This window comes from Hyla sarda, chromosome 9 (assembly GCF_029499605.1).
Source record: "Hyla sarda isolate aHylSar1 chromosome 9, aHylSar1.hap1, whole genome shotgun sequence".
NCBI lineage: Eukaryota > Metazoa > Chordata > Amphibia > Anura > Hylidae > Hyla > Hyla sarda.
Genome location: NC_079197.1, coordinates 121,628,719 through 121,645,596, shown reverse-complemented (window position 1 = coordinate 121,645,596; position 16,878 = coordinate 121,628,719). Strand labels below are relative to the sequence as shown.

The 16,878-nt window shown below is 43.6% G+C and overlaps 1 protein-coding gene across 1 annotated transcript in view; it reads left to right on the top strand.

Annotated features, from left to right (window-relative positions):
- F9 (coagulation factor IX) overlaps nt 1–16,878 on the top strand; it is a 91,929-nt gene that overhangs the window by 42,358 nt on the left and 32,693 nt on the right. Inside the window, exons 4-5 of the mRNA XM_056538224.1 lie at nt 3,629–3,742; nt 11,279–11,413. Coding sequence (XP_056394199.1) covers nt 3,629–3,742; nt 11,279–11,413 — 249 coding nt within the window. The remainder of the gene's footprint in view (nt 1–3,628; nt 3,743–11,278; nt 11,414–16,878) is intronic.

The window sequence follows — 16,878 nt, the reverse complement described above, 5'->3', positions numbered from 1 at the left end:
GTTCAGCGGATCAATTCAGAATTTCCAAATAAAAAAATAAATCTGATTTGTTTACATTTTTTTGTGATTCACTTCAGTTTTGCTGAACAGCTAAGATTATGCTGTAAATGTGTATGAATATTCTTACTGCACCCCACTCCTCTTTGGGGCCATGTCAGGATCGGCAGTGTCCTGCCATAAAGTGGTGAATAGGTACATCACAACACCCTAAAGATGAGCAGGTTTTCTATCATTTTGACAGAAGTCCCTGCTCATTTACAGTAAGCAGCAATGAGCTAAGCATTGTTGCTTTATGTATTTGTGGTAGAGGGTGTGGTGCAGGACAGATGGAATTACCCTAGGGGCAGATGGCATTTACCCCTTGTGCTCTTGACTCCAGGGCGTGGTTTATCCTCAAAACCAACCGAAGGTATAGCGCTGGATCCTGGGCTAGGCACGGGGGCAATAATGACTCTGACGCCAAGTTACGGACAACGGTAGCTTTACTGAGTGACAGATGGTACAGTCTATACAGTTCAGCCAGGGCCCACGGAGGTGACAGTGACTTCAGAGACCTTAAGGGCTTGCTGGGACTTGCAGTAGATTTGAACAATTTTAGTGCAGGCCACTCTGACTTGACAATAGATGACTGTGACTGACTTGACTTGACTTGAGACTGACTAAGCTTTGACTGTAGCTTACTTGTAGACTTGAAGCCTTGTGCCTGCAGAACGGACTTGAGGCCTCCTATGGACTCCAGACAGACTCTAGGACTTGACTGCACTGGACATCAGGAAAGACTTAAAGGGGTACTCCGGTGGAAAACTTTTTTTTTTTTAAATCAACTGGTGCCAGAAAGTTAAACAGATTTGTAAATGACTTCTATTAAAAAAGCTTAATCCTTCCAGTTCTTATTAGCTGCTAAATACTACAGAGGAAATTATTTTCTTTTTGGAACACAGAGCTCTCTGCTGACATCTCTGTTCATTTTAGGAACTGTCTAGAGCAGCATATGTTTTCTATGGGGAATTTCTTCTACTCTGGACAGTTCTTAAAATGGACAGAGATGCCAGCAGAGAGCACTGTACTCATGATGTCAGCAGAGAGCACTGTGGTCATGAAGTCAGCAGAGAGCTCTGTGTTCCAAAAAGAAAATAATTTACTCTGTAGTATTCAGAGCCAGGACCCATGGCTAAAAGCACACGGCACTGATCGCTGGCCGTGCGCTATTAACCCTTTAGATGCGGCGTTCAACTTTGTCTAAAGTGAAAGTAAATCATTGCCAGTTAGCTCAGGGGGCTGATCGGGATGTCCGCGGCGAAATCGCAGCATCTCGAACAGCTGTGAGACAGCAGGAGGGTCCCTTACCTTCCCTCCTGGTGTCCGATCGCCAAATGACTTCTCAGTGCCTGAGATCCAGGCATGAGCAGTCAAGCGGCAGAATCATTGATCAATGGTTTCCTATGAGAAACCATTGATCAATGTAAAAGATCAGTGTGTGCAGTGTTATAGCCCCCTATGGGAGCTATAAAATTGCAATAAAAGTTGAAAAAAAGGTTAATAAAGATCATTTAACCCCTTCCCTAATAAAAGTTTGAATCACCCCCCTTTTCCCATTTAAAAAAAAAACTGTGTAAATAAAAATAAACATGTTGTATCGCCATGTGCATAAATGTCCAAATTATAAAAATATATTGTTAATTAAACCGCACGGTCAATGGCGTACATGCAAAAAAATGTCAAAGTCCAAAATAGCGTCTTTTTGGTCACTTTAAAATGAATAAAAGCAATCAAAAAGACTGATCAATACAAAAATGGTACCACTAAAAACTTCAGATCACGGCGCAAAAAAATTAGCCCTCATACTACCCCATACGTGGAAAAATAGAAAAGTTATAGGGGTCAGAAGATGACAATTTTAAACGTATACATTTTCCTGCATGTACCGTATATACTCGAGTATAAGCCGAGTTTTTCAGCACGATTTTTCGTGCTGAAAACACCCCCCTCGGCTTATACTCGAGTGAACTCCCCCACCCGCAGTGGTCTTCAACCTGCGGACCTCCAGAGGTTTCAAAACTACAACTCCCAGCAAGCCCGGGCAGCCATCGGCTGTCCGGGCTTGCTGGGAGTTGTAGTTTTGAAACCTCCGGAGGTCCGCAGGTTGAAGACCACTGCGGCCTTCAACATCATCCAGCCCCCTCTCACCCACTTTAGTTCTGAGTACTCACCTCCGCTCGGCGCTGGTCCGGTCCTGCAGGGCTGTCCGGAGAGGAGGTGGTCCGGTGGCATAGTGGTTCCGGGCTGCTATCTTCACCGGGGGCGCCTCTTCTAAGCGCTTCGGGCCCGGCCTCAGAATAGTCACGTTGCCGTGACAACGACGCAGAGGTGCGTTCATTGCCAACGTACTTCTGCGTCATTGTCAAGGCAACGCCTCTATTCCGGGCCGGAAGCGCGGAGAAGAGGCGCCCCCCGGTGAAGATAGCAGCCCGGACCACCTCCTCACCGGACCACCTCCTCACCGGACAGCCCTGCAGGACCGGACCAGCGCCGAGCGGAGGTGAGTACTCAGAACTAAAGGGGGTGAGAGGGGGCTGGATGATGTTGAAGGCCGCAGTGGTCTTCAACCTGCGGACCTCCGGAGGTTTCAAAACTACAACTCCCAGCAAGCCCGGACAGCCGATGGCTGCCCGGGCTTGCTGGGAGTTGTAGTTTTGAAACCTCTGGAGGTCCGCAGGTTGAAGACCACTGAGGGCAAATGATGAGAAGAGGATGATGAAGGGGGGGGGGGTGTGGGGATGATGAAGGGGGGTGGGGATGATGAAGGGGGGTGTGTGGGATGATTACAAGGGGATGATGAAGGGGGGATGTGTGGGATGATAAGGGGATGATGAAGGGGGGATGTGCGGGATGATAAGGGGATGATGAAGGGGGGATGTGTGGGATGATGAAGGGGGGATGTGTGGGATGATAAGGGGATGATGAAGGGGGGATGTGTGGGATGATGACAAGGGGATGATGATGAGGATGTTAATGTCGGGTCTGGATGATGACAGGGGGGGATGAGGTATTTCCCACCCTAGGCTTATACTCGAGTCAATAACTTTTCCTGGGATTTTGGGTTGAAATTAGGGGTCTCGGCTTATTCTCGGGTCGGCTTATACTCGAGTATATACGGTAGTTATGATTTTTTTACAGAAGTACGACAAAATCAAACCTATATAAGTAGGGTATCATTTTAATCGTAAGGACCTACAGAATAAATACAAGATGTCATTTTTTCCAAAAAATGTATGGTGTAGAAACAGAAGCCCCCAAAAGTGACAAAATTGTGTTTTTTTTTTTTTTTTTTCAATTTTGTCTCACAATGATTTTTTTTTCCGTTTCGCCGTAGATTTTTGAGTGAAATGACTGTCATAACAAAGTAGAATTGGTAGCGCAAAAAATAAGCCATCACATGGCAGCAGGGAGGCTGCCTGACAGGGCAGCAAGGGTACAGGAGTATAACTCTTGTACTGGGCCACCACATATTCACTGAGCAGGAGGCTTACAACTGCTAGTGGTTGTGTGTGTATTAAAAGTACATAATTCTGTGCAGCTCCGGCTTTTCTACTTTAAAACACCTGTTTTCGTTTTATTTTTATTCCAGACGGAGATCAGTGCATATCAAATCCTTGTTTACATGGAGGTGTATGTAAAGATGATGTGAGCGCTTATGAATGCTGGTGTCAACAAGGATACAGGGGAAGGAACTGTGAACTTGGTTTGTATCAAGCACCTTTGTTTACACAAATGTTTTCATTATCATAATGTAAATCATGTTATGGAATAACTGTGTTGAATTTCTGTGCGCTTAGAACTTGAGAGAACACTGAAAGGAAGCTGAACATGCCCATTACTAGAGATTTAATAAAATCATAAATGTAGCCATTCTATGATCTCTAAATGTACATTAAAGGGGTATTCCCCTGGAAAACATTTTTTTTAAATCAACTGGTGCAAGAAAGTTAAACAGATTTTTAAATGACTTCTATTTAAAACTCTTAACCCTTCCAGTACTTATCAGCTGCTGTATTTTCCAAAGGAAGTTTTTTTCTTTTTGAATGTCCTTTCTGTCTGACCACAGTGCTCTCTGCTGACACCTCTGTCCATTTTAGAAACTGTCCGGGGAAGGAAAGGTTTCCTATGAGGATTTTCTTCTCCACCGGACAGTTCTTAAAATGGACAGAGATGTCAGCAGAGAGCTCTGTGTTCCAAAAAGAAAATAATTTCTTCTGTAGTATTCAGCAGCTAATAAGTACTGGAAGGACTGAGATTTTTTTAATAGAAGTCATTTACAAATCTGTTTAACTTTCTGGCACCTGTTGATTTAAAAAAAATAAAAGTTTTCCACTGGAGTACCCCTTTAAAGGCATACTTTTATATTTGTGATATTCTGAGCCAAGCAGTTAGAATTTTTGATATATATGTAAATGAGCAGAAAGTGTTCACAGGGCAAAACCAATGACCTCCATTGCCCAGTGTTTCATCCCCTTTTGTTGCTCACAGCCTCTATGTTGTGTGCTGTAAGGGCTGGAAATACATGTAGCAATATTAATTATATTCATTGTTAGTTCATAGTTTAGCTTTATGTATGTAAAAAAATTGAATTGGAATTAGAATTATAAAAAAGTGGGTAACTTTAACTTATCTTAAAAAGATTTTTTTCATTTTTAAAAACTTTAGATTTTTTTAGTCCTTAGAGAGGGTTTGTACAGGCATTAAGTTGATCGCTTCTACAGTAGACTGCAGTGTATATTGTAGTGTGCATTCATTTTACTGAGTAATAGAAGCCCTTACATTACAGTTAGAGATGAGCGAACTTACAGTAAATTCGATTCGTCACGAACTTCTCGGCTCGGCAGTTGATGACTTATCCTGCATAAATTAGTTCAGCTTTCAGGTGCTCCCGTGGGCTGGAAAAGGTGGATACAGTCCTAGGAGACTCTTTCCTAGGACTGTATCCACCTTTTCCAGCCCATCGGAGCACCGGAAAGCTGAACTAATTTATGCAGGAAAAGCCATCAACTGCCGAGTCGAGAAGTTCGTGAAGAATCAAATTTATTGTAAGTTTGCTAAACTCTAATAACAGTCATTGAGGCATTTATAAGTCATGTCATTGCAGGGGGTACCTGTTATCTAACTCCCTAAATACCATGTCAACTATTAACATCTAGAGGGGTAAACAACCGGCATCAGAGTCATCTACAATGCCAGCTGCAGATAACTTTTGAGCTTGTTCCATACTTCATTGCCAAATATGTGATATAATGGGCCTCATTTACTAAGCTCAAACCGACCAGTTTTTGTCTGGTTATTTTGTCTGAAAAATCCGACAAACCCAAAAAGGGGCGTGGTCTGTCTCAAAAGGGAGCGTGGACGTCCAAAAAGGGGCGTGGTTTCACAACCCGACCAATTTACTATGGAATTCACAGAAAATCCTGTGGGTAAATGGCTGGAAATATCGACCTAGAAAAAGCTGGTCAGAAAATGTTCCCGACTTTTCCCAATAGTAAATAGAGAGGAAGCCTGCAAGTCTGAAACAACTTTTCCCACTAGTAAAAACCCGACACTCTTAGTAAATGAGGCCCAATATGTCAAATGTTACAAAGGCGTAAAAGTAGTATTTCTAATGTTATTATTATTTTTTTTTTTTTATCTTGCATTCAAAGAATCATAGCTTTTTTATTTTTCCAGCAATATGAGGGTTTGTTCTTTGTGAAAAATTTGTATTTATAATAATTCCATTTTGAGGTATATATAATTTATGGATTCATTTTTTTTTTGGGGTGGAGGTAATGCAGAAGAAACAACAATTCTACACTTCCTGTCCTGTTTGCCATTAAGGAAGTGATGTCACTCAAAAATATCATCAGTTTGGCAACCTTTTCTGTTCATCCCAGTAACATTTACTGCAGTAATTTTGTTATTTATGCTGTGGATAGACACTTCCTTTTTTGCAGTGGATGGACACTTTGGATTTTTTTGTTGTTGTTGTTTTTGCTCATTGGGCACAATTCAAAATAAAATCATTGTCCAGACAACCCCTTTAAAGGGTAGCTCCCACCAACCCTCTTTTTTTTTCTGTCCCTCCCTATTGCCCTTCTATCCCTAACCCCCTCTCTTCCTTTATTTTTATATTTATTGACTAATAAATGCCATTTTGTCTGCCTGGTAGTGTGCTCACTACCAGGCAGACTTCCCCAGCAGGCACCACGTCACTGATGCCTGCTGGGGGCGACTTCCGCCCTTAGTTCTAACAGGGTGCCTCCAGCTGTTTCACAACTACAACTTCCATCATTCCCTGACATCTATTGGCTTACAGGGCATGCTGGCAGTTGTAGTGGTGAAACAACTGGAGGCACCCATTCATACCAACCCCCTCTCCCCCCCCCCCCCCCTCACCACCGGTCGCTGCCGCCGGCAGCAGATGGGGAGAAGAAGCCGGGACCGCGAACTCTGCGCTGCGCGGCGAGCTGTGAAGATACAGGGAATCCAGATGAAGGAAGCACCGGGGAATCCAATTAGGTTACCTGAGTCTGCAGAGAGAGTGCGACCACCATTACATGAACTGGGCTGAGGTACAGGCTGTGTGCCTGCTGCGGCCAGGGCGGCTGCTCCTGGACTTTACTGCGCTGGCTTCCTGCCTGCTTGATTGACAGAAAGGAAGCCAGCGCACAGTGAATGAATTTCGACTCATTGCCAGGCTGAAATGAGTCGAAATTCTGTAGTGACGTCACTGCTGAATGCATTCGGCCACTAGGAGGGCGACCCCTAGTGGCCGAATTTTAAAGATATTTTAAACTGTTTTAAAATCCCTTTTTTTAATTAAACTATATTAGAGATATGTTGTAGTATTTAAGTACTACAACATATAAATTTTTTGTTTTCATGACAGTCCCCATTTAAGGACATATGGAATTCAAAACTCTTTAGAAACTTGCATTTGACAAACCAGAGGGAAAGAATTGACAACTTTGGTATGTTTCACTAATAAGATGTCTGATCGTGGGGGTCCCGCCGCGATCTTCCTGCTGCACCCAGCATTCATTTAGAGCATCTGGTGCAGCGCCGGAGGCTCATGACATTACAGCCGCACCCCCTCAATGCAAGTCTATGGGCGGGGCGTGATGGGCATCATGCCCTCTCCCATAGACTTGCATTGAGGGGGCGTGGCCGTGATGTCACGAGCAGGGCATTACCGTGATGTCACAAGTCTCCGCCCCACATCGCCAGTCATCCGGCACAGTGCAAAGTTCACTCCGTGCACCGGATGTCTGGGGTGCCACAGCCGAGATTGTGGGGGTCCCCAGCTTTCCTGTAGATAGACCAGGTTTTCTTGGAAAATTCCTTTAAAGAGTACCCGTCATCAAACCATATTTTCTAAACAAACTCAGATTATATTCTCTAATTACTCCTAACACCTCTCCTGGCCTTAAAATTCCCCAGCTGGTGCGACGTCACAGAAACCTGCGAGAGCTGTGCCTCACCATGCCCCACACCCACTTCCTGAGTTTGGTCTCCTGCCAGAGCGAGAGGAGACCAAACTAACTGTTTGACTTGAGGCAGGGAACAGAACAGAGCCACCTAGTGGCCATTTTTTCAATCACATTAAAAACATATAAAGGTTGAGAATTTTAACAAAAATATAAAAAAAAATAGCAAAGTGTCTTATCATTACATAAGGAACAATATATTAAAAGTTTAGTTTGGGCAAATACTCTTTACCATTCGTTTTATAGCAATGTCCATCACCCACAACCCATTCTGTAAAGTTTTGAGCAAATAAAAGTGACCACACACCTTAACCTCACACACCTTAATCATACACCTGTGAGAAAAATACCATCATGACTCGCCCATAGCTTGCAGAACAATATTTTGTCCTCAATGGGGAGAGTGGAATAAGTGAGCATAAACTATCAGGCATGTTGAAATTATGGATGCCTGATCTTCTTATGCCAGACATCTGCTGCTGGGGGGATATCAGGACACCCATAGACATTAGATGGTAAGCCGTTCCCTCTAAAATCACCATGTTTGTCTAAAGTTCCTCTAATTCATTTGAGCACCTATTACAAAACATACACAATCCCTACAGAATGAATAAGTTCATCTTGTCTTTAATTTCATAACAATCACTAGATTTTAGAAGACAATATCCTATATTTAAACTACCGTGTCTACGAGGGGATTCATCCAGATGGCACTGCTCATTATCCCATACATTATAGTATTTAAGTGTTCATACAATCTCACATCATTTCATCCGCAGTGGTTTTCTACTTCTGGCCGAACAGCTGCAGTTACACTATATGAGTTTACATAGTCTGGTAATGACTGTTTGATGAGATGCTTGTTATTAACACGTCTGAGTAAGCAGCAATACGCGGGGCGTTTGCACATTTTTTTGTATATTTTGTATCCTTAAAGGGGTACTCCGGTGGAAAACAAATGTTTTCGAATTAAATGGTGCCAAAAAATTAACCAGATTTGTAAATTACTTAAAAAAAAAAAAAAATGTTAATCCTTCCAGTACTTATCATCTGCGGTATGCTCCAGAGGAAGTTGTATAGTTCTTCTCAGTCTGACAACAGTGCTCTATGTTGACACCTCTGTCCGTGTCAGGAACTGTCTAGAGTAGAAGCACATCCCCATAGCTAACCTCTCCTGCTCCGGATAGTTCCTGGCACAGACAGAGACGAAAATCTCAAAGAGAGGCAAAAGCGGTCTTATGAGGCGCTACTTAGGAGATCACAAAACGGAGAGACTCAAGCCAGCACAGGACAAGTAGTTTTTATTTGCAAAAAGGACAACGTGTTTTTCCACATACAGAGTGCCTTCCTCAGGTCCAAATGTATAACAGCACTCGTCAACTGCTGATGGGTGCAAGAGATGCTGGTAAGGATTCCTGTGTATTGCGGCGCTGGCGTGGTCTCACGCCAGCGCCGCTACACACAGGAATCCTTACCAGCATCTCTTGCACCCATCAGTAATTGACGAGTGCTGTTATACGTTTGGACCTGAGGAAGGCACTCTGTATGTGCAGAAACGTGTTGTCCTTTTTGCAAATAAAAACTACTTGTCCTGTGCTGGCTTGAGTCTCTCCGTTTTGTGATCTCCTAAGCAGCGCCTCATAAGACCGCTTTTGCCTCTCTTTGAGACTTTCGTGTCGTAATTGCTGGCTCTTCCTGCTAAGAGTCCAGTCCTGGTATGAGTGAAGCAGCTTTCCTATACCTCGACCCACCGATCCTCCACAGAGATTTGCACCAACGGGTGAGTAATATCACCTAGGTGTGGCGGAGGGCTCTACAGATCTTTTACCTGTTACAAAGGGAGCACCCCCTGTCTCTCGCTTTTTTTCTCTTTTATTTCTGGGCACAGACGGAGGTGTCCGCAGTGAGCACTGTGGTCAGACTGGAAAGAACTACACAACTTCCTCTGAAGTATACAGTAGCTGATAAGTCCTGGAAGGCTTAAGATTACCACCGGAGTACCCCTTTAAATGTGCAAAGCATATTATAGACTCCTATTCTTGATGCTGACTCCAAGACAGTTTAATGCAGTAGGCTGGGTATACAATTGTATGAGTGACCTAGCCCTAACATCTTGGGGACACACAGTCACCTGAGAAAAGAGGTTTATAGAATGGTGATGCCCTGACTTCTCTGAAGGTATGATACTGTGTAGTCATTCTGACAATCTTAATCTCACGAAACTGCTTCTCCTCATCCTTGACAAGCCAGGCATCTAATGACATGTGCGGGCCATCTCTATGTCACACTGTGCCGTTAATAACACATCCCCACCGTCATCAAACTGTGCTGAAATCACGTAAAAGCGCAGAACACATTTAATGCCAGCACAGTGAGTTAGTAGAGATGGGCTACAAATGTCATCAGGTTGCTGGCTTCTCAAGGAAGATGAGAAGCAGCCAAACCCTCTGCCCGCGGTACAGGAAGCTGGGAAAGGCTCGAGACAGTAGTTCCCAGAGAAAAACAATGCAGAACCTCTGGGGGCTTAATAATACAAAACAGTAGAAAATCTACTGCTGACAGGTAATACAAGTACATTTACAGCATCCATACTTGGCATCAGGGGCACATAGCTTAAAAGTACCAAAAAAACTGTAATAAGTAATAACCCTTTAACCACAATTAATGTGCTGCTGTTTCTGGGGGTTAATTTTTGTTTCTGGTCCTGGACTATTCCTTTAAAGGGGTACTCCACCCCTAGACATCTTATCCCCTATCCAAAGGATATCCCGCTGCTGGGGATCCCTGCAATATAGCATGCTGCACCCACCTGTTTCTGCTCCGGAAGCTCTGGAGGGTCTGGGTCGCGACCATGGGAACGGAAGTCCGCGATGTCACGACTCCGCCCCCGTGTGACGTCACACCCCGTCCCGTCCCCTCAATGCAAGTCTATGGGAGGTGCGTGACGGTCGTCACGCCCCCTCCCATAGACTTACATTGAGGGGACGGGGCGTGACGTTACACAAGGGCGGAGTGATGACGTCACAGACTTCCGTTCCCACGGTCGCGACCCAGACCCTCCAGCGCTTCCGGAGCAGAAACAGGTGGGTGCTGCATGCTATATTGCGGGAGTCCCCAGCAGCAGGATATCCTTTGGATAGGGGATAAGATGTCTAGGGGTGGAGTACCCCTTTAATACAGCCTAGTTCAGATTGTGAGGGGCAGAGTCTGGCGGATTTATTGTTGTTTTTTCAGTCCCCATTCCATGCACCACCCCCTCATCCATTCATTAGACTTATCACCATTATGTATAAGCAAGAAAAAATGTGCCAAGGAGATTATGGAGAATCATCCTCTAATGTCTAGATTCATAGAGAATAGAAAAGCAACAGAAAACTATAAAGGTTTAGAACACGATGGCCCAGATCTATCAATCTTTTTGAGTTTTCCATAACAACTAACCACAGCTTAGCTTTTATTTTACCAGATTGATTTCAGAGATGAAAGCTGAGCTGTGATTGGTTGTTATGGGAAGATCAGACTACTTTGAGAAATCTTGGCCAATCTCTGACTATAATATATCTTACATATCTTTCTACAAGGTAAGACTTAGGAGGAATCTTTCAATCCTGTCGCCAGGAAACACTCAAAATTTTTGCACAAAACACAAGAAAAGTCACAAATATTTGCGCTAATAAGCAATTACTCAAAAATGTGCAACAATTTTTTGCCAGCAACTACACGAAACCATTGATTAACTCTTCCCTGTTTCTCTTCTCTATCAGCACTGCCTATCACTTGTACCATTGAAAACGGTGGATGCCAACAAATGTGCAAGGAAGATGCAAGTAAAAAAGTTATCTGTTCCTGTGCAAGTGGCTACAAGTTGGGAGAAGATGGAAAGTCATGCGAGGAGGCAGGTAAGGAGTACGGAGCAGATTGTAATATCTGGTATGCCATTTGTTCGGAACATTACTACCGTATTTTTCATCATATAAGACGCACCCAATTTTAAAGGATAAAAATCCAGAAAATAAATATTCTGAACCAAATACAATGTAAAGTATAGGACAGGGATCTTCGACCTGCGAACCTTCAGATGTTGCAAAACTACAACTCCCAGCTGTTGGCTGTCCGGGCATGCTGGGAGTTGTAGTTTTGCAACATCTGTAGGTCCGCAGGTTGAAGACCACTGGAGGAGGTAGTACTCACGTGTCCCCGCCGCTTCGGACCCATCACCGTTGCCCTGGATGTCGCCCTCCATCGCTGTCGCCGCGTCCCCGGGGTGTCCCCGTCACTCCGGAACGTCTCTGCTGCCCGGTATCCTCGCTCTCCGTCATCGCCATCACGCGGCTACGCACGCCGCTCCTATTGGATGACGGGACGGCGTGCGCAATGACGTGATGACGGCACAGAGCAGACACCGAGGAGGCAGGTAAGGTCCCTCCCGGTGTCTTGTAAGCTGTTCGGGACGCCGCGATTTCACCGCGGCGGTCCCGAACAACCCGACTGAGCAGCCGGGTTAGAGTCACTTTCGCTTCAGACGCGGCGGTCAGCTTTGATTGCCGCGTCTGAAGGGTTAATACAGGGCATCACCGCGATCGGTGATGTCCTGTATTAGCCGCGAATACCGGCCATTGATGGCCACAGGGACCGCCACGATAGGACAGGGTTTTAATGTGTATTCGCCGTATAAGACGCACCAACTTTTCCCCCCCAGTTTTGGGGAAGAAAAAGTGCGTCTTATATGGCGAAAAATACGGTATATATACAGTGATAGATGCTGATAACTAAAATAGGGGCAGAAATGTCAAGTTGCTTTCATAAACCGTCCTTGAACTTCATTTTAGCATCTCAGATTCTGAGCTTCTTTGCACAGATGTACTAACACATTTGAGATGATTTCTTGAATAAATGTAAAGAGACTCTAAACCTAGAAATAAATGCTAAAAATAAAGATAATCGTGCTCTCACTTAGTGTTGAGCGCGAATATTCGAAATGCTAATTTTTATCGTGAATATCGCCACTTAGCGATTTCATGGATATTTACAATAATACAACAATGATGTGTACTGTGTTAAAAAAAATAAAAAGTGATCATCTCCCCCTGCTTCCAAAGAAGGCTCCAATATTATTTACTGTGTGAGTCGGTGTGGAGTGTGAATATTTTGTATATACGAATATGCAAATATTCGTGAACATCGGCACTTCCAGAGGACACTGATCCCTCCCTTATTTTACCTTTAAATTGGGTAGGTTAGTTTAGCAGATAGGTTCCAGTGTAGGGTATAGTGTAAGTTAAAAGATATAATCGCGCATGGCAATATACGAATTTAAACGATTTTCGCATGGAAAAAAAAGTGAACGAACATAGCGAATATGCGAATTTCGCGAACATAGGACATATATGGCCACTGCCGTTCATCACTACTCTCACTGTATGTCAAGCTGGAGGATCTTCCCTATGTTCCTGCCACATACAGTTTTGAAGAGATCCTGCAGATGACACAGGCGTTAATCTCCCACTTATCTGTTTTATTTTGGACCAGTGAACAGCTTGTGGTGAGGCTTACCTATCATGATCTAAACTTTCCCTAATCCCCCCATCTGTCCCTGACTCTCACTGACACTATCCATGTTTTTCTTTTCATATAAAAACCCTTCTTTCTACCTGAATTATTGTCTTCTTGGCTGCTCATTCAGCCGTCCTAGTGTGAGGGAGGAAGGGGGCGTGGCCCAGCATAGAGGCTGTGAACACAGCAGCCGGCAGCTCTGAATCTTCTCCTCTCTGTGTACAACTTCATGTGCAGAGAGAAGAAAGATTGGAGTTCAGATAGTAAAATGAATGAGGGCATGCAGTAAGGTAGAGTCAGGAGTATAGTGCTGGCTCCTGCCGGTCTGATAAACAGGCAGGGAGCAGTGCTGAGCTTGTCTGTGTCCCGGCTGCAGTCTGAGATTTAGGACTCCAGCATGAGTCTGAAATCTATAAAAAGTGCTTGCGGCCAGGACTGGTAGGGAGACCCCTAGTGGTCATTTTTTCAAAGTAGAAAATTAAATAGAAAGACGCATATTTTTTAATAACATGCTATTGGAAAGTTATTCTGCATACATTAACCCCTTAAGAACCGGGGGGTTTACCGTTTTTGCATTTTCGTTTTTTGCTCCTTGCCTTTAAAAAATCATAACTCTTTCAATTTTGCACCAAAAAAATCCATATGATGGCTTATTTTTTGCGCCACCAATTCTACTTTGTAATGACGTCAGTCATTGTGCCCAAAAATCTACGGTGAAATGGAAAAAAAAATCATTGTGAGACAAAATTGAAAAAAAAAACGCCATTTTGTAACTTTTGGGGGCTTCCGTTTCTACGTAGTACATTTTTCGGTAAAAATGACACCTTATCTTTATTCTGTAGGTCCATACGATTAAAATGATACCCTACTTATACAGGTTTGAATTTGTTGCACTTCTGGAAAAAATCATAACTTCATGCAGAAAAATGTATACGTTTAAAATTGTCATCTTCTGACCCCTATAACTTTTTTATTTTTCCGTGTATGAGGCGGTATGAGGGCTCATTTTTTGCGCCGGGATCTGAAGTTTTTAATGGTACCATTTTTGCATTGATAGGACTTTTTATTCATTTTTTCATGATATAAAAAGTGACCAAAAATGCACTATTTTGGACTTTGGAATTTTTTTGGGCGCACGTCATTGACCCTGCAGTTTAATTAACGATATATTTTTATAATTCGGACATTTCCGCACGCGGCAATACCGTATATGTTTATTTTTATTTTTATTTACACTGTGTTTTTTTTTTATGGGAAAAGGGGGGTGATTCAAACATTTAATAGGGAAGGGGTTAAATTATGTTTATTCACTTTTTTTTCACTTTTTTTTTGCAGTGTTATAGGTCCCATAGGGACCTATAACACTGCACACACTGATCTTTATCATTGATCACTGGTTTCTCATAAGAAACCAGTTATCGATGATTCTGCCGCATGACTGCTCATGCCTGGATCTCAGGCACTGAGCAGTCATTCGGCGATCGGACAGCGAGGAGGCAGGTAGGGGCCCTCCCGCTGTCCTGTCAGCTGTTCGGGATGCCGCGATTTCACCGCGGCTATCCCGAACAGCCCACTGAGCTAGCCGGCATACTTTCGGTTTCACTTTAGACGCGGCGTTCAACTTTGAACGCCGCGTCTAAAGGGTTAATAGCGCGTGGCACAGAGATCAATGCCGCGCGCTATTAGCCACGGGTCCCGGCTATCTGTTCGTAGCTATGTAGTATTTCCATTATGTTCCTGACTTGTTTTCCTGCCCTGTTTTCCTGTTTGACTCTAACGCCCACTTTAGGACAGTATCGGGTCCATCCTCGTAGTTGTCGATCTGTGTCTTAGGGCGGATGGGTAATAGGAAGGGACAGCGGTTGTAGGGACAGTTAGGGCTCACTACTCCCTGCTCCCCCCCCCCCTCCCCTTCATGAAAGTGTCTTCACAAAAGCGACTTTTCAACCAGCTCAACCTGGTCTATCTCAGGCTGTGTACAAACAGAGACTAACACACATAAATAGGGCACCAATCAGAAAACATATGTGAATCAATCAAATAACAAAATACATTCCACAAAATCAACACATGATATAAGAGGTATACACATGGTATAAGTGCTACAAAGAATAGTGTAATCTTATCCATATAAAAATGCATTATATGAGTTAAATATAAAGTGCTCAGTGCTCGTATTATACAATTCCTATAGATCAGCAATGATTATATATTCAATTCCTCCACCTGTGCATAGATAAAACCATCATGTTTGTGTCAGGGAGCACTCACTCACCAGGTCAGCTGAGTACACATGTGGTAGCCCTTGGGGGGTGTATGGTAGTGGTGGTATGGTATCGGTATAGGAGGGGTTAATGTTAACCCTATAGTTTGTGATGCCAGGCTGAGGGCTGGTATGCTGAGTCAATGCTCCGGCCTATTGCCGCCCTTCCCAGTAACGATAGGTGCATGAAATGACTGAAGGTCCACAAAGAGATTGAACTTGAACAACTTTACTTAAGTGCTTGCAGTATCCAAGGCACAGTAACAGTCTCATATAAACAGTCCTTATCTTGCTTAGTGACTGGCAGTTGTTGTGGACCTTGAGCTGGTCACACAGTCTCAGAATTTAGGGTAGATATTTGCAGATCCGTCAGGATTTAGGGGTATTATTAGGTCCGGTGATGCTGCAGAGTGTCTGGGGATTGATACACTCTAGACTTAGAATTGTTCAGCCGTTGCCGCAAGGCTCGGGCCTAACTCACTGCGTTAGTTGCTGCGCAGATCCTTCTCTCATGACAGCCCACGAGGAAAGAGAGATAAACATGGCCGCCGCTCCCTTATATGGGCAGGGGGCGGGGCAAATCCGACTGGTCCGAACATCTGCCACTCACCATTACAGAGAGTAATGGGATTGCTTACGTCACAGGGCCTCCAAAGGTCCTTAAGCTTAATACCATAGAGTTCACCTAGTCACATGACCCGCAGGTCCTGCAACGCTATGGCACAGGTAATTAACCATTTATTTAGATATATCATTATATTTACATTAACCTTATATAGACCACTGGTCTATTAGTAGAAATAGAGGCGCCAAGGGGTTAATTAAATGACAGGGATCCCTATGTCCTAGGGACTCTGGCTATGGGGACCGTATAGGATGCGGTACCGGGACACCACACACACATAGGGCTCCAGTGTAGGGCGGATCAGCTGTGTCCTATCAGCTCCAGGCATAGGGGTTACTATGGTGACTGGGAGTCATCCTGCTGCACAAACTCAGTCAGAATGGCAAGCTTAAAAATGGCGGCATTAGGCTGACCATAACAAAGCTGTCTTTGTATGCTTATCATGCAACAAGTTTGCATTTTTTTCATCACCTGAATCTGTGTGCTGTGGAGATCTACTTTTTGTTGATGCTGAGCCCCTCACTAAGGCTTCATGTCTATGAACACCATTGCTATTGTAACAAGGTTTTTATAGTTATGCTGCTCTTCTAGAATATATTAGATAGATAAATAGATAGAAAGATAGATAGATAGGTAGAGAGATAGATAGCTGTATAGATAGACAGATACAGTCATGGCCCTAAGTGTTGGCACTCCTGAAATGTTTCAAGAAAATGAAGTATTTCTCACAGAAAAGGATTGCAGTAACACATGTTTTTCTATACACAGGTTTATTCTCTTTGTGTGTATTGGAACTAAACCAAAAAAAGGGAGGGGAAAAAAAGCTAATTGGACATAATATTATACCAAACTCCAAAAATGGTCTGGACAAAATTATTGGCACCCTTTCAAAATTGTAGAAAAATAAGATTGTTTCAAGCATG